Source organism: Myxocyprinus asiaticus, chromosome 24 (assembly GCF_019703515.2).
Source record: "Myxocyprinus asiaticus isolate MX2 ecotype Aquarium Trade chromosome 24, UBuf_Myxa_2, whole genome shotgun sequence".
NCBI lineage: Eukaryota > Metazoa > Chordata > Actinopteri > Cypriniformes > Catostomidae > Myxocyprinus > Myxocyprinus asiaticus.
Window position 1 is genome coordinate 23,165,086 of NC_059367.1, and position 22,872 is coordinate 23,187,957.

General features: G+C 38.6%; 1 protein-coding gene across 4 annotated transcripts in view; it reads left to right on the plus strand.

Annotated features, from left to right (window-relative positions):
* Window positions 1–22,872, plus strand: part of LOC127415299 (potassium voltage-gated channel subfamily D member 3-like) — a 171,411-nt gene that overhangs the window by 131,535 nt on the left and 17,004 nt on the right. For all 4 annotated transcript variants that reach the window (XM_051654001.1, XM_051654000.1, XM_051654002.1 and 1 more), the window contains exon 3: window positions 19,363–19,531. In XM_051654001.1, coding sequence (XP_051509961.1) covers window positions 19,363–19,531 — 169 coding nt within the window. The remainder of the gene's footprint in view (window positions 1–19,362; window positions 19,532–22,872) is intronic.

Genomic DNA, 22,872 nt, shown 5'->3' on the forward strand with positions numbered 1-22,872 from the left:
TTATATATAACCACCTCCCCAAATCCAAACATTTACCATCTCCAACAGCCCCATTTGCCATCACGCAAGCATCCGTCAACGACAACGTTTGAAAAATTACTAATAGCCTACAAATTAAGAACTAAAGACAATTGGGGCCTGGGTAGCTCAGCAAGTAAAGACGCTGACTACCACACCTGGAGTCGCAAATTCAATCCAGGGCATTCTGAGTGACTCCAGTCAGGCTTCCTAAGCAACCAATTGGCACGGTTGCTAGGGTGGTAGAGTCACTTTGGGTTAACCTCCTTGTGGTCGCTATAATGTGGGGTGCGTGTTGAGTTGTGCGTGGATGCCGCGGAGAATAGCGTGAGCCTTCACACGCACTAGGTCTCCGCGGTAACGTGCTCAACAAGCCACGTGATAGACGCGTGGATTGATGGTCTCAGACACGGAGGCAACTGAGATTCATTCTCTGCAACCCGGATTGTGGCGAGTCACTACGCCACCACGAGGACTTAGTGTATTGGGAATTGGGCATGCCAAAAAAAAAAAAAAAAAGAACTAAAGACAATTATAAATGTAAAGGTAATAATAATAATAATAATACTCTAATAAATTCCCATGTGTTCCCAAAAAAAAATGCTGCCAAATGTGTGTTCTTATCGAATGTGTTTGTATTGCACTTTGGTAATACAGTTAATGCTGCCTAAAGAAAATAAAATAGAACTCAATTTTAGGTTTAAGTTGTCTTGTATTATTTTATGATTGAATCACTTTCGTCTTTGTTTAATACATACATACACACACACACACACACACACACACACACATATATATATATATATATATATATATATATATATACATACATACATACATACATACATATATATATATATATATATATATATATATATATATATATATATATAAATATACACACACGCATACATATACATTTATTACATCTCGCCTTGACTACTGTAACGGCCTTTTTTCTGGACTGCTGGCACACTCTATCTCCCGCTTGCAATATATTCAAAATTCTAATACTCTAATACTAACTTACACTAAACGATCTGCACATATTACTCCCATCCTATTTAACCTTCGCTGGCTACCTGTCGCATCCCATATTGCATACAAATTCTACTGCTTACATTTAAGTCACTCCACGGTCTAGCTCCTTCTTACCTTTCTGATTTACTTTCTCCCTATATTCCTATTCGCTCACTCCGATCTTCTGGGTGCGATATTCTTCTTATTCCTAGATTCCGTCTTTCGTTAGTGGGTGGCAGGTCTTTTTTTGTTGTGGCACCTAAAATATGGAACTCAATTCCCCTGGCACTCCGAACTACTACCTCCATCTCTGATTTCAAAACTCAGCTCAAAACCTATTTGATCTCTCAATATTATCAGTTATAATGTGTATATGCATCATGTACTGCTCATTGTATTTGTAAGCTTACTTGTACTGGATTGAAATGTCTAACTGTTTGTATGATCTGTTATCTGCTATATGCAACTGCATTTGCTTTCTGTTCCGGACTGAGCAACTGTCCACTGTCCATATGACTGTCTATATGTTTGTTATGTTACTGTTCTTTATTGTGAAGCGTCCTTGAGCTCTGGAAAGGCACTATATAAATTAAAAATATTATATATAGAGAGAGAGAGAGAGAGAGAGAGGGGTTGGGAGGATTACTTTTGAAATGTATTTCACTACAGATTACAGAATACATGCTGTAAAATGTAATTTGTAATGTATTCCATTAGATTACTCAAGGTCAGTAACGTATTCTAAATACTTTGGATTACTTCTTCAGCACTGGTAGATTTTTTCACTTGTTTTGACTATAAAAACTCTGCCAGTACAGTAAGAAAAAATACATGTTAAAAATACATTCTCTGAAAAACCTAAATATCTTATGCAGTGTTGTTTCTAAAACAAGATTAAAAGGATTTTTAGATATTTTTACAGGAAAACAATAAAAAAAATATTATCAAGAATATGATTTTTGCCCTAATATCAAAGGTCTTACTAGAAAAAAAGAAATTATGATCCAACGTGAATTTTCTTGATAAAAAAATATGATCATGCCTGGTAACGTGCAGGTAAAATGGCTAGAAATAGCATTTTAGCTTAGCGTAAAGCTGACAATTTACACAAGGTTTATTTCTATTTCTTCTGCTCCAAACTTACTTCAGACTTACTTCTCTGTCTGCTCGTATGAATGTAACACATCATAAGAAATTGTTTCACCGCTGTTCAAATGCACTTTGGATCGCATCATTTATATGTATAAATGTTTTTCATCTGAAAGGACTAAATATTTAATGAAACAAATGACAATAAAATGCAAAGTAATCTCTTCTGTAATCAAAATACTTTTTGAATGTAACTGTATTCTAATTACCAATTATTTAAATTGTAACTGTAGTGGAATACAGTTACTTATATTTTGTATTTTAAATACGTAATCCTGTTACATGTATTCCGTTACTCCCCAACCCTATATATATATATATATATATATACTGTATGTATATATATATATATGTTACTAAACCTGCAGTGTTGTGTTCACAATGCATGTTAACTGCAAACTGCTCCATGGAAATAAAGCGAAACTCATTACACCTCCTGAGATGATCGGAGATCATTTGCAGCATTCTCATAGACGACATTGTTCTTGCAAACGGTTTTCAGACAAATGAAACAGAGAAAAAGGAGCGATAACTCTTTACATGCGCGTGCTCCACGAGACAGGGACCTGCTGCACGCCTCTGAACAAACAGCGAATCCGACACTAGAAATGACGGCTTTTCTTTTGTCTGTTCTGATATGATAAAATATAATACAATTTCTTCAAACATGTGTCTTTGTGACTTCCAACATTCTTGTGCCACTCCGAGACGTCTTACAGGTCACCCACCTGTTGCGGGTAGATGAGCAAAATTACTCGCGCATGAATTACCTGCATTTGGATGAGGAGCTTATGAACTGGATTGAGCCATGTCACATTTTGCGGGTGGCGGTTGCTATTTCACACCCTGGGCGCACATAAAAAATTAAAAAAAACATTTGTAAAATTGCTCGTAGAAAATGCTCTTAACCGCTAAGATCAATAGTTATTGGCAAATAAGGACCAGAACTCTATGCATGTGCGTCTTGGAGAAGCGCTTTCATTGCACTCGTGAACAGCAGAGCTCACTGCGCACATATATTAAATCAGATGCGCATCGGCGGCTTTTCTTTCGTCTGTTCTTCAAAATATAATCACACGTTTTGTCAAATGCGAATCTTTGTGTTTAATTTCTTGTCATACCACTCCGAGAAGTCTTACAAGTCACCTTCCACAGTGGCTGGTACATCAGCAAAATACTCCGCATGAAAAATCCACATTTGGCGGGTGTTAATTTCAAACCTTGTTCACCAGGAGTAGGCTGTATGGCAAATTCAGGAGAAAGGAAATCAAAACAGTGTCACTGACTTCAAACTTTGCAATTGCACCCACACTTTCTACAGGAAAATTATCTCTAGAAAGTTTTAAACGATCGTGGGTTGGTTAATGGTGACACCAGCCGATGCACTTGATTTTTAACAAAGAGCCACTTGTGGCACGCGAGCCATAGGTTCTCGACCCCTGCTCAAAGCTACTGGAAAATTTCTTCACCCACTCGGATGAAGAGAAACACTCTAATTTCACTATCTGACCAATTTGTTGACATTTTTCTTACTTCCAATTCACCGGTGTTTCGGAGCGAAGTAAATTTGTCATCTCCATCACAACTTTCATACATCAGCACATCCTGACCACGTAAGAACTGAAACCGGTAATCTTATGCTCTGTTCAGAGATACCATCAATATGGAAATGTATAGAAAATTATTCAACTTCTCATTAAAATTTACCAGTATTTTCAAAAGGGTCATGTTCTCACATGTCCTCTAACCTGAAAATTTCAGTACATTTTCTGGAAAAGGCTGTATGTGTGAAAGGGGCTAGTGTCTCAAAATATCAAGTGTTACAATATTTAACTGACTGATAAAAAATAGTGCATGATGGAAAATGTAAAACCCAGTCTGTCAAAGTGACGAATAATGATTATTTGTAGAGCAACCTCTGTCTGGAAGATGTATTTAGTTGCAAACCGCAAGAGTCTTTCACTATAGCATTCAATTGTGTACAGGTGTAACAATCTTATTTTCAGAGGGAGATGAAATGTTCTGAAAAATTTAGAGACATCCTGTATTGCACAAGTTTATCACCTTCCAGGATGTCACATGTGGAGCAGATTGCGAGTGTTTAAGTGTGTATTTGTGTAATGGGATGAATAAGAACAGGGGTGGTAGATGTCCTCAGATGAGGACAGACAAGGAAGAAAAATCATGTCTGAAGTGTGGTGGTGGAGGAGGAGTGGCCTAGTTTCCTCAGCAACCTACTTACAAACTTCAAAACTTAAGCAGGCGGTTGAATTCAGATGAGCTGATGAATCCTTTAGGAATGTTTGTGGCTGAAACTATGCCAAATGGTAGAGTGTATGTGTGTATTTGTGTGTACATGTAGGTTTGAAATGAAGCCAATCACCCCAGAAACTGACACTTTCCTACATCTGAGCAGGTGGCATGTGTTTGTACAGGTTTTTGTGAGCTACGTTTTGGATCCTCTAGCCAGAGTTTCATACAGATTCTATTAGGTCTGTGCCCAAACTACAGACTGTTGCTCAAAAGTCTCACATAACCAGACTTTTGACTTTCGGTCCACATCGCAGTTTATTTTGGCCAAGAATGGCCCACTTAGACAGGAAGGGGCTGTCTGACTGACATAAAGCGAATGACCTTTACCTACATTTGCGCAAAATTTTTACATGGCTAGTTGTTTCATAAATAAAGATTAACAGTTAATAAACACTTACTTTTTGCCCTGTTCTTCACACAATTCTATCTCAACACTTTTACTATAGAGTATAAATTGTAATGCCATAAATTTTAATGTTTGCATTACATAACTAACTACTAGCGTTGCACTTGCAATGCAAAGTAGTCTTGAAGACCACACGCATCAACACATGAGCCGACAGTGTCATAAAAGAACCACAAAATTTCTGGTTGCTTCAGAAATGGCATTTTTCATGTCTCATTTGCTTTTTATGACACTTATCGATTAGGTTTGAGGTTTATGGTAGGGAGGTTCAGTAGTTCGTATGTTAATGTAATCTTGTGTTGAAGTAGTAAACGTATTTGGCTTGCTGTCTGTATACTGGAGGGCTCGGAGCTCGAGACTCGACTCCTTATTACCCCCCCCCCGGACTTTACTTATTTAGATAATGAATCTAAAGAATTGGTGGAGATGGGGTGGAGGTGGGATGTCAGGAGGGTTAAATTAATATGCTCCTCCCAAACCTCTGTTAATTAACTCCATTTCAGTAGTTCGTATGTTAATGTAATCTTGTGTTGAAGCAGTAAACGTATTTGGCTCGCTGTCCATATACTGGAGCCGGAGCTCCGAGCCGGAGCTCAAGACTCAACTCGAGTCCTGATTACCCCCAAAAAGGCATTAATATGAAAGAACAGTACCATGACTATGGCAGAAAGTATTTAGGACAGCAAGCCAGCAACAATTCTATTTGGTAAATTGGCTTGGCGGATGCTTCTGAATTGTTCTTCCCCCCAAAAATCTGTATAGAGGGAGTGCTTTAAGCATTTGTTTGAAGGTGCATTCTTGTACGATTGCTGGTCGAGAGGGCTACGCTGCAATTCGAACGAGAGACCACCACTCAACGTAGAAGTGGGTGGGCTCACGGTATGCGAACAGGGATACCTGTTCTTTATTTTCTTTATTTTGTATAATAATTCTTTCTTTACGTTATTGGATAAACAAGGATGGATGTGTGTGTGTGTGTGTGTGTGTGTGTGTGTGTTTGTGTGAGAGAGAGAGAGAGAGAGAGAGAGAGAGAGAGAGAGAGAGAGCGAGCGTGTGCGATCGCCTGTTGCCACATCCAAGCAGAGATGCTGTCAGTTTTCCGAAGATCAGCTTTCTCAGTGGAAAATAGCCATCCAAGCCGGGGTATTTCTCCCTATTCGCGGTAGCCGGTGCGCAAGAGTCTTTCACTATAGAAACCGCAATCTTCTCCGCCATTTTAAATAGTAGTTCCTCTCCAATGTGGAAACTCCAGTAAGAGGTAAGCACCTTGAGTTCTGTAATTAATCAGTCTGTTGTCTCTCTCAGCTGTGATGAGCCTTAATGCTGAAGTTGTTCGTGTAAAGCGGTTTAAAGCTATTTTCAAGCTTTAGTGTAGTAGTAATACGAGCGATCATGGAGCACAGTTGTATGTAAACACTGACTGACATGGATTAACTTCACGTCACCTAACTGGCTCATATTACACATAAAAATTATCTTTTGCCACCACCTGCTGGCTAACATATGTAATGTAAAAAAAAAAATGCAAAAAGACACAAACAGTAGCTCTTAACACATATGCACTGCTCTTACACTTTAGTTTAGCACGAACACAAGCGGAGTGATACACAGTGAAGCGTCCGAGTGCTAATGGTGTGAGACCATCAGTGCTCATGGAACACCTCTTGTCCAATCAGATTCGAGGACCGGAACTAACTGTTGTATATATATATATATATATATATATATATATATATATATATATATATATATATATATATATATATATAAATGACGCTTAACGTGGTAGCCGTCAATACTGCTAAAAGCAAAAAGCTCCTGTTGAATAATGAGATTGTTTGGATGGAAGAGCTGTTCTGGTGGAGCTGAATGCTTTGCAGGGATGTTGGATTTTATGATCCGTCTGCCTGGGTCAGTGCGTGGGGAAATGGGCAGGGCCGAATGCTGGAAAGATTCTCATGTCAGGAGAGTTGTCACAGGAAGCAGGTAAGCAGCGGCTTATATACTCTTGCTCCTGGGCTGTGATTTGTCAGATTTAAATTAACATGCTCCTCCCGAACCTCTGTTAATTAACTCCATTTGGTTTTGTTGATTTAAAACTTGAAAAAGCATAACCTCATCTGTTTGCGATTAAAATTTTACTTGCTTTTAGCGCCACTCAGTGTAATATTTCACCTCGTAACTGTCGGGATGTATTTATTTTGATTTAAAGGGATCATATAATGTAATTTTGCAAAAATTCACCACAGCCACTACATTTTCATGAGATTAGGCTACAAATGTAATAAGTACTGATTATTTTTTTACAAAGTGGAATAAAGTTATACTTGTGGATATCATGTTAACTTGCTACTAAGTGCCTCAACCTAAACTTTGAATATCTTTAATTGAACATCTTTCTCTAACCTGGCCAACTTTGGAAAATCTGGAAGCAAATACATATTGTGGTCAGAGGAGCCCAACAGAGAGTCCACAACAGACTCCTCTGATAGAACCATAACAGAGATCGAGTTTTCTCCCACAAGTATAACAAGTGATGTACTGATCAAAGTGGCTCAATGCTCTTTTACAGTCACTGTGTTTAAAATCTCCGAGAAAAAACACGGAGCATCAGCTGAAGTAGACTGTAGTCTCTGTAGCATTGAAGAAAAAATTTCATTTGCAATTTTAGCATTTGCTTTAGGATGAATGTACACCACCGTAAGGAACACCTGTGGAAATTCATGGGGCAAATAAAAGGGTCTCACCGATACTGAGAGCAACTCAATGTCCGGTAAATCCTCTTCCGTACAGTCACATTATTACACCATCCAGGGTTAATATAAACGCTTTTGCCTTGACCAAAAATACAGATTAGAAAAAAAAAAGTAACTTTGTTAAAAAAACAATTAATATATATCGAATATATACCGAATTTATCGATATATCGCAAATGTAGATATTGCAATATGCATATCGCATGGGCTTGCAATAATAGAATGATTTTAATACAGTAACGTTCAAGGTGACAAAGATAGCAGAGAATTGGGTGCAGGATTGTCACTTGGTGTGTGTGTGTGCGTGCAGAGTGCATAGGCACTGACTCAAATGATGGAGCATGTCACAATTTGTGCATATGACGCTGTAACCGGTGACGTCCTGTGCTTTCACTCTGCATTGTGTGGGTGCAGATAATAATGAGACAGGATGCCAGTATACAGACTCAAACTTGTCTTGTTTATTGGCAGATTTGGTTTGTCTGGATATATCAAAGAATGGTTTTCAGTTAATGGATTGTCCTGTGAAATCATTCCTATCTGTCTCAAGTTCAGCACGGACTGACAACAAGCACATTCAACCAAAGCTAAAAGCGAATGTCTACGGCAAAGCTTCTGGACATCTTTTTCAAAATATAAGTCCCACCATGAATGAACATGAATTACAGTGTATAAATAAAATACAATATTTTACAACACAGATTCTTTTAGGATATCCCACAATATGGTGAAATTAACTTTTTTCAAAAAATAACAAAAAATAAATAACTGAAGATTAATTTTAATTTCTTCTACATAGCTTATGGTAAAACTGTACATCTCTAGGATAGATGGTACTTTTTTATTCCCAATAATGTTCAGGTTATGTAGGCAATGGGGGTTCCGATGTTCCACACGCGCCGATGATGTCATCATAGGATTATCATATCGCATATCGCATTTTCAAACAGCATATCAAATTTTTTCTCCATATGGTGCAGCCCTACTGATTAGCTAAAGCGCTAATTGTATCAACCTGGTACCTTGTAAACAACTTTGTTTCCAGGTGGACCAGAAATGGCATAGAAGCCACCCTATCAATTTGGAACTGCCATTTTTTGGACAGTGCTTGCCAGTTTTGTTATTGTGTGCAGTATGCATTAGATGGTCAGTGAACGGAATGTGGGCACTCCATGGGAATGCAGATTGAGACTGAGATTAGTTGCTCTAAAACTCCATAATGCATTTGAAGCCCTGCAGCTGCTCCAGTTCCTCACAAAACAGATGATGTTTATGTGGAGGTGATTGGAGGCATATATTCCAGGCTTTTTCCAGTGTTTTCAGTGGAATCCTTCTGTGCTCATATAGCAACAGATTTGCTAGTGTATGAATGGAGTTAATCTTCTGTTGAATTGTTGTTTCAGACATCACAGGGTTTGTGAATGTTGGAGAAAATGATGGCTCCATGCGGGTCACACCGACTCCGTGGGAGCTGAATCTGAAAGCACGAGGTGGTGAGAAGCTGGAAAAAAAGGATTAAGGAGGATGAGAGAGAGGCAGAGTTGGTGATGTGAGTGGGATGATAGTTTGGGTTTGGGAGTGTGTGTTGTGTAACAGTAGTGGGGCTGTAATGTACCGAGTGCTAACTTCAAGGCTGCGGCCCGCAGCTCTAAAAGGCTAATGACACGCTCCCCATGCTAACGACATCCTTCTGCTTATTACCATGCCAGTGAAGTGGCAATGAAAATGAAAGCAGTCACATCAGTCTTCAAGCATGAAAGAGAGTGAATGTGACTATGCGTGTTAAAGAGAACCCAATGCTATGTGACATTCAAATACTCCTTTTTATGACAGCTGAACAAGATCTTGGGAGCAGCGGTGTTGTAGAACTTAGAGGTAGTGAATTCCACATCAGATTTATTCCACAGTCCTCTGATTCCTCCCTTGCTTTGCTGCCCAAGTTCATACTGTTTCACTGGGTCATGGAACAAATCTGTAGAAATAAAAGGTTTGACCCATTCTCCACATGTATAAGCACTCAGCATCATATACTATATGTATTTCTGCTCTACCTCCTCCTTCTGCCTCTCTCTCTCTCTCTCACTCTCTCTCTCTCTCTCTCTCTCTCTCTCTCTCTCTCTCTCTCTCTCTCTCTCTCTCTCTATCTATCTATCTAATTTTTGTGCTGTATGATGATAGCCATCTTTTAGTCCAAAATCATTAATGATGTGGATGCTGTTTTTCCTGTTATTAAAGAGGCCCTATTATGCTTTTTGGGATTTTTCCTTTCCTTTAGTTTGTAATATAGCTGTCTGTGCATGTAAACAGTCTGCAAAGTTACAAAGCACAAAGTCCACACAAAAGGGAGTTATTCTCTCCCACAGACAAAATTGCTCAAGAACAACAAGAAACGGCTGGATTGTAGTCCAGCCATTTCTTCTGTAAAGTATCTACGTCACTATGTAACACATTTGCATAATACCCGCCTAAGGGCTACTTTGGCCCGCCCGCCAGGATGAGTTGGGTTAGTGTTGTCGCCATGTCGAGAAGATGCTGTTTTCTTAACTGCAGAAGCAAAACCTCTTTGTTTGCACTTCCAAAGGCAGACGAATTGAAGAATCAGTGGTTCAAATGTATTTTAATTATTTAGCAGTACAACCACAACCAATGCCGGATTTTCAAAATGGTTACTCCTGAAAGATGGTGCAGTTCCCACTTTGTTGGGACAATCTGGCACTTCAGGATCACAGCCTGTAAGTATGCTTGATTATTTGTGGATTTATCTGCTACCAAGAGTTCAAATGTGGAGTTTTGTGTTGTGGCTACAGTGTACACCCAGTGCACAGCTTTAGGCCTCTGCTAACCTGCTAGCTAATGTTATTGTGTTGAGTTTTGCTAATCAGCTGCGGGCTCACTTTTACCTACAATTGTGTAGAATTATGCAGATTGTTTGTCTGTCTTACTATCATGAATAGTGATCAAGTGTGGAAACGGTCATTTTACGTCTGCAATCCACGCTAGTGCTTGGCTAACTTGCTATGTAACATTATTGTTTTGTTAAGGGTGTACTATTCAGCTGTGGGATGGTTTTACCTAAAACTGTGTAACAAAATAGTCGATCTCAAGAGTCTTATATAATTATATAATTACAAGCTGTAATGTTACGGTCGCTATCCACAGTAGTCCATGGCTAACTTGCTCACTAACTCTCTAATACCCCCAGTAATGTCCAACTGTGAGTAAGCCTCTGTTCTCCATTCATAGCTATGACTAAAAAAGTTCAGCTACACCCATTCCAGCAAAAGATGACTAACTAAGATGCACCATGTGGCTTACATGAAGCTTTGTTAGGTTCACAATAATCAACAGTGTACTTGTAAGAAAGCTACAAAATTCAAACTTACCACTGTGAAACGTCCTGCTCAAGTCATGCTTGCGAAGGTGGTTCGGGTCAATCAGCTTGTTCTTCCAAACTTTCATTATAGGTCTCGGACTCAAACTGGTACGGCAACAACCAACGTCATTGTTACTAGAGCCCAACCGATATGGGATTTTTGAGACGATACCGATTTTAGAGAGGGAAAATTCACCGGTTACCGATATGGTGGCCAATAAATGGAATGAAAACAGTCCTTTTCTATGTGGATTTTTCACTGATTTTGCACCGATATGACTATGCAAAGGTACTCAGAAGGCTGCTTTCTTAAACAAATATTTTTATCAAAGAATATTTGACATTATTATTATACACTGTCAACAAATTCTAGAAATGTTGAATCAGTACTTAATAAACATTAGTACTGTTTGTTCAGTATCAGTCAGTTGCTGACCATTTAAATAAAGAATAAATAAAAATACAATAAATAGCTAAATAAACATCAGTACTGTATGTTTAGTATCAGTCAAATGCCGACCATTAAAATAAAGAATAAATAAAATAAATAGCTAAATAAACATCAGTACTGTATGTTTAGTATCAGTCAAATGCTGACCATTAAAATAAAGAATAAATAAAATAAATAGCTAAATATCAGTACTGTATGTTTAGTATCAGTCAAATGCTGACCATTTAAATAAAGAATAAATTCAAATAAAATAAATAGCTAAATAAACATCATGATTACTGTTTAGTGTCAGTCAAATGCTGACTATATTAATACTATCGAGGCAAGAGATAAACAGATAAGCAGTGGTGTTACACCGTATTCTGCTATACAAGTTCAGGGGAAACTTTCAACTGTGGAAAACCAGACTTTTAAATATTAAATTTTATAAATGCAACGACTGGAATTGTTCGGTTGAAGGGGGTACCAAACTGTGAATCCTTTACAAAACAGTTTGGTGAATACATGTTTACTCATTAGCTTCCACTCAGCTGACAAAAATGAAAGTAGCTGCGTGATTAGCTAGTTAGCTGTAAGCTCGTTGTCACGGAGAGTAAAAGATGGACGTTGTTTATTTTACTTTCCAGCATTGTGTCTCACCAACTAAGTAACAACATAGCATGAAATCAACACTCAACAGACAAAATCCACCACCGCTTGTCTGCTGAGCTGCAAAAAGATGCTCTGATGTTTACCTTCCAATCTGTTACATTACTGACTGCACTGACAAACTATAGCTGGATAACAGCAAACAGACATGAGTGACATGGTTGTCAGGGACAAGGTTAACGTTATATTAGGTATATTGAAAAGGGAATATGATGGGGTCATTGTTTATTAAGTTTCCAGTATGTATTTAACAAACTAGTTAACAACTTACCGTGATGACACCGCTGAACTCCGCTCTGTCTGCAGAACCACCGTCAGCTCAGCTCTGTAAACAATGGAGTCGGAGCACGCTCTGCTGGACAAACTACGCTTTGACACCAATTCTAAAGCATTGTTTTTTTTTTGCATTATATGTTCTGAAAAAAAGTTTCCATATCGGTAAAATATACGCCGATACCGATATATCGGTCGGGCACTAATTGTTACCATAGATTTTATAGTGTTTACAGCTGTTATGGAAGCCTGAAACTCAGTTATGGTAAGGGGCGTTACATTTCCGATACACGCTCTACATGGTTGACCAATCACAACAGACTAGGCCAGCTGACCAATCAGAGCAGACTGAGCTTTTTGGAAAGGGGGGCTTTAAAGAGTTACAGGACCTAAATAAGAGCATTTGAGCCAGAGGATGAAAATAGGTTTAGCAGAAATGTACAGTATGAGAAAAATTATGTGTTTTTTGAACATTAAAGCATGTAAACCTATTCTAGTAGACCCCCAAAATAAAATCATGAACCTGTAAATTAGCATAATATGGGCTCTTTAAGACAATGTATTCTCTAATTCACCTAGGGTGTTCAATTGAGTTCAAGCTGATTCCTGCATCTTAAAGTAATAATCCACGCTAAAATGAAAATTATGTCATAATTTACTAATTTCAAACCAGTGATTTATGACTTTCTTTCTTTTGCAGAACACAAAAGGAAATGTTTTAATGAAGGTCCTCCCTCTGTCTTTTCAATCAGAATCAGAAGAGAGCTCCACACTGAAGCAGCCATCCGTGGCACCATCTTGTTATTGTGTTCAATACAATGGCAGTGGATAATGCCTCACTTTAAAGCTTCAGAAAGGACTCAAAATTATGATAAAAGCAGTCCATGTGACCTGTGTGTCACACTCCAAGTCTCCAAAAGAACAGAAATTGAGTCATTTTTCAGGAAAGATATTGACGTCCGTTCCACATTCAAGAGGGCTATGTCAAGCTGTTCATATTGGCTCACGTGTTCATGCAAGAACTTTAGCACTAAAAACAACACAAGTTCACAAATGAATGAACATGGTGAGAAAATTATGACAGTAAGCTATTTTCATTTTTGGGTGAACTATTCCTTTAAACTATCTGAGGGTGCTTTCACACTTGGTTCTATTGCTTGGACCGAACCTGAGTTTGTTTCCTCCCCCTCCCGCTGTCCGCACTGGTCTCTGTTCACATCATATTATTTGGGTCCAACCGCGGTCTGATTACATCATCAATGAGTAGAAGCGGCAGCTGTTTACCACCGTAACTAGGTAACAACTCGAAGACGTCACTGTGTTAAATTAAGTATTAAAGTTTGTCTCTTTGGATTTACCACAAAAACTTGCCATTCACAGAACAATACTTCGCCACAGATGCATTGGATGTACATGCACATTCCTCAGCTCTAAATGAAAGAAAACTTCAGTGATGTCTCCAAATAAATGTCTGGCTCTACCTAGCATGAGGATGCCTTGGGCTGACAGTACAAACAACCAACACTCATTTGTCCTTTAATATTCTGCTTCAAGTCAGATTCAAAGCCGATATGGTGTCATGGCTCCGGTGAGTTTGTCGGTTTGTTTTGTATGTTTTGTCATTTTCTCTTTCTTATGTCTCCCAGGCATGGCCAGCATGCATGATCGGCGTTTCAATGGGAACACTGTTTGTTCCCGGGGAGCGCTGATCATGCCACTGATTAGCGTGCCGAGCAACACCTTTTCTCCCCAAATTCACTCCCTTCTTTAGCCCATCGTGTTCTCAGTTTCTTTGTTAAATTTGTTGTTTGATGTTGAGTACTAACCTCACTCTCTCTGCCTAGTTGGTCCTGTCTCATGTATCTGTTGGTTGCCGTGTGTTGAGTGTGTGGTTGCCTTCCAGTTTTGCTGCGTGTCAGCTGGTCTTACATGGAGGATACCTCGTCTCTGCCCGCATGTCGGGAGTAAGATCGCCCATCTCAGCTGGGCGTTGTTCTGCACCTTACTAAGCTTCAACGGAGGATTCTACGAGTCTGTTCCTGACTTCCACAATGCACACACTCATTCTACGAACACACTCTTCATGGATTGCCCCATGCGTGGCCACGGCGCATACGCTATTGGAGATCACTTCACGCTGCTGCAGCCAGTGCCAGGATCTTCGACATTCCACAGTCCAGTGACTGCTCTTATTTGTTGTTAATAAATCCTTTGAACGTTTCCTCTGCTCTTGGGTCTGTTTGTTCTCGCTATCGCTTGTTGTGTACAGAAGGTGTGGAATAAATAAAACTGATGGATGAAATCTCTAGGTTCATGATCAGAGGGAGAAAACCAAACAATGAAATGAGATTGCATGCCCTTTGTTTTGTGAGTGTTTTATTGTTTATTGTGAGTTATTGTTTCTTTGTGTGAGCTGATATTCTGCATACTGTGAATAATTTTGATCTTAAAATCAAAATCCTTTTTAAATGCTACAGACTGAATGAAGGTTAAACCCTTAATTACAAACACCAATATATCTTACACTGTGTGTGTGCGCGCGCGTGTGTGTGTGTGTGTGTGCATTAAGGGAGACTGATTTTGCAAGCCATTTTAGGAGCGATCTGCACTGAATGGTCCATACAAACACACTTATTAGCTGCATGAACTTATACATCTATTGTTCACATCAAAGAGCAGTTTCAAACATACATGCACGCACACAGAGCCTTGCATAAGTATTCAGACCTTCAACCATTGTTTTCCATTTTACTGAATCATAAACTCTTCGAAAAGTTGAAATAGATTGTATTTGCACCACAGTGCAAATAGTGGCACATACTATTTGCACTCCTATTTAAGTCCTAACATCCAGTACAGGAGAATCACTGCAGAGTGTCCCACAGACACCCTACCCCTAAATCTAACCCTGTTTCCTCCCCTTACAAAAATTAACCATGGTTTTACTACAGTAACCATAGTATTACCATGGTTACTTCAATATTACTATAGTAAAACTATGGTTAATTTTACCCGAATCAATCCTTTCTATTATTATTTTACTTTATATTCAATTTCTATTGAATACAGGAGTACTATATACAGGAAACAGGATGGGAAAACGTGGAACAAAAAGCAGAATCAAACCCAAGCCGTCCGCACGAAAAAGCACATCCACACCATCATTACACCCCACATCACTGCAGCGACACTAAGGGCACAGTTTGTCTTCAGTTTCTGTTTTGACCAAACTATTGGAGTGCAAATAGCCAAGCTGTGTGGGCAGGTGCTATTTACATCTAGTGCAAACAGTCACTCTGATTAAGTATCCAATCCCAGGATTTGAATGTTTGCTACAGATTCCTTTTCAAGCAATGACAGCTGTTGTTGTTGTTCAGTGATTCTTCTTCTAAGCAGGTTCGTTGCAGGTTGTTCATGTTAGTCAGACCAAAATAAACATCTTAATAATTTGCAAACGTACTAAACACAGACACACATACAGTACTTGTCTTCATAGATCAAAGTAAGATAAAACTGAGAATGTAGAATTTACTCCTTAATACACATACAGTAGAAGTAAGCCATAATCCTGAGCTCAGTCCAGAGGGAGCTTTTGTTTGCCCTGTAGTTTGTGCAGTCAGTACTGCTAAGCCCTCCATCCTACAGGGTGTTCAGTTGTGTCTTTTTGTGTGTGCCATCTACTTGCTTGTGTCCCAGATTGTATTGAGTATTATGGTGCATATACTTAGTGTAAATTAGTTTAGGTTATATAAACACGCTCTGAAATATTCCCACAAGGACACAATCCAGCCCTCTTAGAATGCCACTCTAATCAACTTTTAAAATGAGTTGCAAAAAGTGTTAAACGAGCCTCCAAAATTAAGACAAATATTATCTCCTACACAGATTTGTGAATAAGCAAAAAATGCATTCTTTCTCCTTGTGTTATTGGAAGAATCCCTCATCACCCTACAGTAATTAACCTGTTTGGATGTCAGATGTTTTTTATGTGAATATGTTTTGCTATGTACATTAGAACCTTGCTATAACGACCCAAAACAGTATTTACTCCTAATGAGTCATTTAAATTCTGACTTTAGTGTCTCTTTACCAGTGGCGGGCCATGCATTTTAAGTCTAGGCCTTCAGTGTGATTAATGCTATTAAGAAAACACAGTTTCACAATGAATAAGACACCTTATGCCTTTGGGCATCATACATTAGGTCGCAGCTAAATAATAATACCAATTGACATTTTAAAAACACGTCCATGCACGAAAGCCAGAACTTGAAACGACACTTAATGCTCAATCAAGCCTAATTGAAATGAACGTCTCCCGAACAGACATTCAAAAATGTCTGGAATGAAAATCCATCTAGGAGGTCTATAATACCTGGAAAAATCTATCTAATAATATTTGCGATTTAAATGTTACTTGCAATAAATTTCGTTTCGTCAGGGTACACAGTTATGCTGCGTTCCATTCATGTTGGATGTGGGATATTCCTACTTGATATCTCCGACAATAAATGCATTCCATTCCACGATATTCGGAAGATGACATTTAATGAAACAAAATTGCAACGCTCCCGTTCGCTTAGCAGGGGTTTGACTTTCATTAGAGATGTCTCCTAGCAACCCAACTGATAAACAATGCTGCAGCGCTAGCATTTGTGCTTCAGGTGTACGATTATCAAAAGAGATTATAATTTACCATGTTATATACACCTGTTTCTGCAGGCGTTTGTTAAACAAGCTTTAATATCATGTGGAAACGAACACATTTATCGATATTACTTAATAAAGTGAATGTTTAGCACTAACTTTGTATATCTCCCTGAGTGTTGACATGTTTGTGTGACATCATGCCCCACCATTTCTGCACGAGCCTACAAGTTGTAATTCTGATTTAAAGATGTATTCCATTGCACTTTTCTTAGTAGGTAGTTGTAAAATCCAACTTGCCGAGTTGAATGGAACACAGCAATACTTTTCAAAACTTGATCCGACACTGAATGCTAAGCAGCCTAATTTACACTTAGAAAACTCCTGATGTTGCTATAACAATGCAAAAAGCACTTACCAATTTGCTTGAAGTGAAAATCAGCCCTCCTTTCCTGTTTAATAAATTAAGCAATTGCACGGTCATGCAGAACATCTCGTGTTTGTAAATCCATAAGGATCTCTTTCTCAACGGCAATACCAGCAGTGATGACAGCCGACTCATCAGCAGGATCTCGCGCTCTTCGCTTTCAAATTACGTACATCACTTAAAGCGTGATTGCGTCACTCAAGGCCAGCTAGAAGGCCTCGACTGGGACATATCCTAAAGATCACACCCACCAAGAACAAATAAATCAATCTGATTGGACTTTAGTTGCTCACTCATTTGCACTGTTGAGGGATTCTGTGGAAATTCTGAAGGCCTGAGGGGGTGGAGCTCAGACTCACACGCTGCTTTGAGCATGTGATTTGTGAAACAGTTGTCACACTTTGCTTGTAAGCATCAAGGAATAAATTCTGACTGGATAAACTTTTCGTTTTTCTCTGTTTATTTGAGGATTAATTAAGAGTGGGAAGCGATTAAAAATAAATCGGCAAAAAGCTGATTGAGAATGAGAATATTTATTTATTTGGCATGTTAGGCCAGCAGAGAAGGCTTTGCTGGCCCTGAGAAATCACCACTGCTCTTTACAAATCCTCTCCTGGCTGCCTATTTTCTGAATGTATTTGATTGAATTGTGCCTCTCTTGCACAAAACAAATTTAATGGAATTTAAAGGAATGGGAATATTCATTAATTAAATCCTCTCTGGCATTCACATGGATGGACTTGGATTAGCTCAACAGAGAAACTGTATTAGTTCTGAACATCTGTACATATGCATGCATTGTCACATAAAACATGCATAAACAGTATGTGTATTTACTATCTGAAGTTAATGTTTAGCCTCTGTTATGTCTGTTCAACCTGGTGCTTCTGTTTCATTTTCTCTTATGTTCTGTGGCTGCGTTCTATCAGCATCCAGTTACTTTAGTCTATAGCTTTTAAAACTAATGTCTTGAACCATCCAATCTGTTTGAGTAGATATTTGGTCAGCCGCATTCTTAGAAAGTATTTTCATTCCACACCACCTGAATTTAGATGGCAACCCGTTACACAGGCAAAGGAAGATTGATTGTATTTTCATATTTAATTTGTTTAAATAATTATAGAATTGTATTTTAAACCTTTAAAAGTTCTTAAATTACTTATTTTTTCTTACCCTGCTGGATTTTTCTCCTGCTTCTTAAGAGTTTAGCTGTCTTTTAAAAGGTGATAATACTGGGCCACTTCTGATGTGTATTTTAGGACCAAATACCCAGCTATACTCAGCTCTCTGGACAAAGACTTAGTTTGTAAACAAATGGATTTGTAGACAAATCTTCTACAAAACGCTTTTCTTTTTTGTTAATCATTTGCGAACAAATGCTTAACAAATAGAAGACTTTAAAAACAATCGGCTTTCTAAATAAATACTTTCCAAACAGACAGATTTCTAAGAAAAAGACTTTCCAATCAAACTTCTTTCCAGACAAATGGCTTTTTAAACAAACAGATATATAAATAAATGTGTCATCCCACTCATGATCACCTTCTGCTTCAATTATAATTTGCATTTAAAGTCTGGCACCCCTAACGTCACTATCGCACTCACCTTCCTGCTTTGTTTCATTAAACAGCACTGTTAGAGTGTCATGAGGAAGTGCCAATTTGCAGTAAAACCATAAGAATATTTTTAGTAAGAGTTTGTGATTATTCATTATTCTAAATGTAATAATAACACCAGATGGAATGTAATTGTTATGTGGAGCTAAATTTGTGTAGGTGGGACATCGTGTATGTGCCTGGTTTTATTATTGCTACTGAGTTGTGAAACATGAGCGAACATTTTTCAGTGACAAATGTCTCTCTATTTCTTGCTCTTTCTCTGCAGGTATGGAGATATGGTCCCTAAGACCATAGCAGGGAAGATCTTTGGCTCCATCTGTTCTCTAAGTGGGGTGCTGGTCATTGCTCTGCCTGTTCCTGTTATTGTTTCCAACTTCAGCCGCATTTACCATCAGAACCAGAGAGCTGACAAGCGTCGGGCTCAGAAAGTTCAGGTTAGTGGGACTGAGGGACATTTTCTCCTATGAATGGTGCTAAGCAATTTGAGAAGTGGGCCATCGGTGTTTACCTCTTAGTGAAGCTCATGTTAAATTATATCACATCCTTTTCCATGTTGTGCTTTAAAAAGAGACAAAGTAATGGTTTGTCCTGGAGGTAGTTTTAAAGAATTTAAAGGGGGTTTGTGGGTAGAATAATGCGACTGGAGATGTCAGTACTCTTCAAAATAAAGTACTGTGGTGGTACCATGGTATAGTGATGGTATCAGATGATAATACCAAAGTACTCTGATATTTACCATGGTGCAGACTGATTACCATATTCATGTACATGTTATTTACATAGTACTTCAAAGAATGCCATCTCCAAAAATACATGGTTTAAAAAAACATGGTAGTATTGAAACTGACAGATGCAAACTAAGAGCATTTGAAATTAAATGTTACAGGTGGATGCTTGGCATAAGATGGGAAGAACACATTTGCATTTACATTTATTCATTTGGGTGATGCTTTTATTCAAAGCAACTTACAAACGAGGAATAATAACATCATAAGCGATTCATCTTAAGAAGATATATATATATATATATATATATATATATGGTCAAGTGCTCATGGAAAACATGTGTCTTTAGCCATTTTTTGAAGACAGAGAGTGAGTCTGCTTCACGGATGGAGTTGGGAAGGTCATTCCACCAACGATGTACAGTGAAGCCGAAAGTCCGGGAAAGTGATTTGGTGCCTCTTTGTGTTGGTACGACAAGGCGCCACTCATTAGCCAACCCTGGTTGGAAAGTAGCTCTGCAGGAATGATTTTAGGTATGCTGGAGCAGACCCAGTGACTGTTCTATATGCCAGCATCAGAGCTTTGAACTTGATATGTGCAGCAACCGGCAGCCAGTGCAGAGAGAAAAGGAGTGGTGTCACATGCGCTCTCTTCAGTTCATTGAAAACCAGATGTGCTGCTGTATTCTGGATCATTTACAGAGGCCTAATTGCACGTACTGGAAGGCCTGCAATGAGAGCATTACAGGAAGTGAATGAACAAGGAGTTGTGTGGCATGTTTTGAGAGGAAGGGTCTAATTTTCCTGATGTTATAGAGTGCAAATCTACATGACTGTGTTGTCTTTGAGATGTGATCTGTGAAGTTGAGTTGGGTATCAATGGTTACCCCCAGATTTCTGACCATTTTGGAAGGTGTTATTGTAGATGAGCCCAGCTGGACGGAGATGTTGTGCTCAACAGCATGGTTGGCTGGAAAGACGAGGAGCTCCATTTTCGCTAGTTTGAGTTGCAGGTGATGATCCTTCATCCAGGCAGAGAAACATGTTCTTAATGAAGACATATGTAAGAAGGTAGGCCTTGAGGAAGATGTCATGCAAACAATAGCAAAATGGCAAATGATGAGGATGTAAGACGAGCGTTGTGCTAAGATATTAATGACAGGATATGATCAAGGTACAAGATCTCAAAGGAAGCCCAAAAAGAAATATACAGACAATATCAAAGAGAACTATGGCAACAAAGGAGTTATACTCCAGGAACTGATGAGTGTAGCCCAGGACAAAGCAAACTGGAAAAACTGTGCAATTCAGAAGTGCCTCAGTGGATGAAAGTCCAACAGAAAAGGATGAATGGTAGTACCATTTCGGTTACTTTTTCATTAAGTCATTGAGTCGGGGCATTGATGTTCCTTTTCCAGCTTTGGAATAAAAGAAAATCCTTAGCAGAAAATCCTAAATCTAATTTGTATACTTCAAAATAGTGCTGTCAGTCGATTAAAATTTTTAATCACGATTAATCCCAACATTTTTCATAGTTAATTGCAATTAATCATAGATTTGTGCAGAGTTTTTACTCAATATGTACTTCTTTTCCTGTCAAAATGCACTTATTTCCCTCTTAGGAAAGAAAACAAACAATAATTAACAATAATACTTTATTAACACTTTCCAAACAACAGCCTTCAGCCTTCCACAGTATAAAGACAGAAATGTACTAAAACAGCACCAATTCAAGTAACATTAAATGTTTTCCAAAGTCTAAGTGGGAGGTTGACAAATTGAAAAAACTAGTCCCCACATAGGTTGCATATTCATTGCAATTCATATTAAATCTCTTAAATTCTCATCTTCCACAATAATAATCAGCCCGCAGACTGTGGCTATCCGCTTTGCTACAGCAATCATGAAGCCGCATTCATGATTCGTGTCAGGGCATCAACACCAGCGTCAAGCACCACTTTGAACTCCACATGAAAAGCACTTCCAAACAATGTCTCGTTCTGCATTTTCGTGATAGTTAAGACTTGATGTGCTCCTTTGGTAATTAAATTGTGCATTACAGAGGCTGCAATGTACTTGATTTCTGTCACAACTGGCTTGTTTTGTACAACAAATAGCATTAAGTGGTCCTTTCCCCATCATTTGATCACTGAGATGGCTGTTGTGTGTGTGTTTATGGTGTGTGCATCAGTGTAATGACCATAAGCAGACAAAGTTTGCAAATGTTCCACCCTACTCCGACAAGTGTTTATATTGGTTTATGCTGTATTAACGGTAAATGCGTTAATCACGAATAAGAAAAATGAACATGTTAAGCTTTTTAAATTAATCGATTTCATTAACGTTAACTTTGACAGCTCTACTTCAAACCTAAAGATTTTCTCCCACATAGCTGCCTTCGCTGATCAGATGCTCTCAAAATGATAGTCTGGTGTCTTGGCACCAGTATTTTATAGTACTGTATGTTTCTCTCTGCTGATATCCACCCAGCCATGTTGCTGCTCTTTTTTCTTTTTTTTTTTCTTCTTGCCTGATGAATAAGGTTATTAAACTTGTTTGTTTCCAAGTGCATGAAGGATATGAGTACTATTTCACTGTCCTTTTCTGTCCTCGTACGAAATAACACCTCAAGCAAACAGCCTTAATGTTAAATTAAGCCTTTCTCTTCTCAGTGAGGGAATGAAGGGATGACCTGTCACTCGTTTAATGGCAGCATGGTGTCAATAGATGGAGTCTAGACTCTGAAGGAGTTCCCAGCAGGGTTACATGCCCTGCGTCTATCCATCTATCACTCCATCCCTCCCTGTCTTCCAACGAAACATCTCTATATCTCTCTGTCTGAAGGTTATTTAGTTAGGGTGTAATTATCTGTTAAATCACCACAGGCCTCTCAGCATTCGTTTACTGATAATTGCAAATGTTTCTGGAGATTAGTTTAATTGCAAAAACAACAAGGCTACTCCTATGACACACCATGTGTGTACTTCTATATCACTCCTATGTTTGTTTGTATGGAGAGAGAGAGGCCAGCTTCTATACCCAGCGGCACG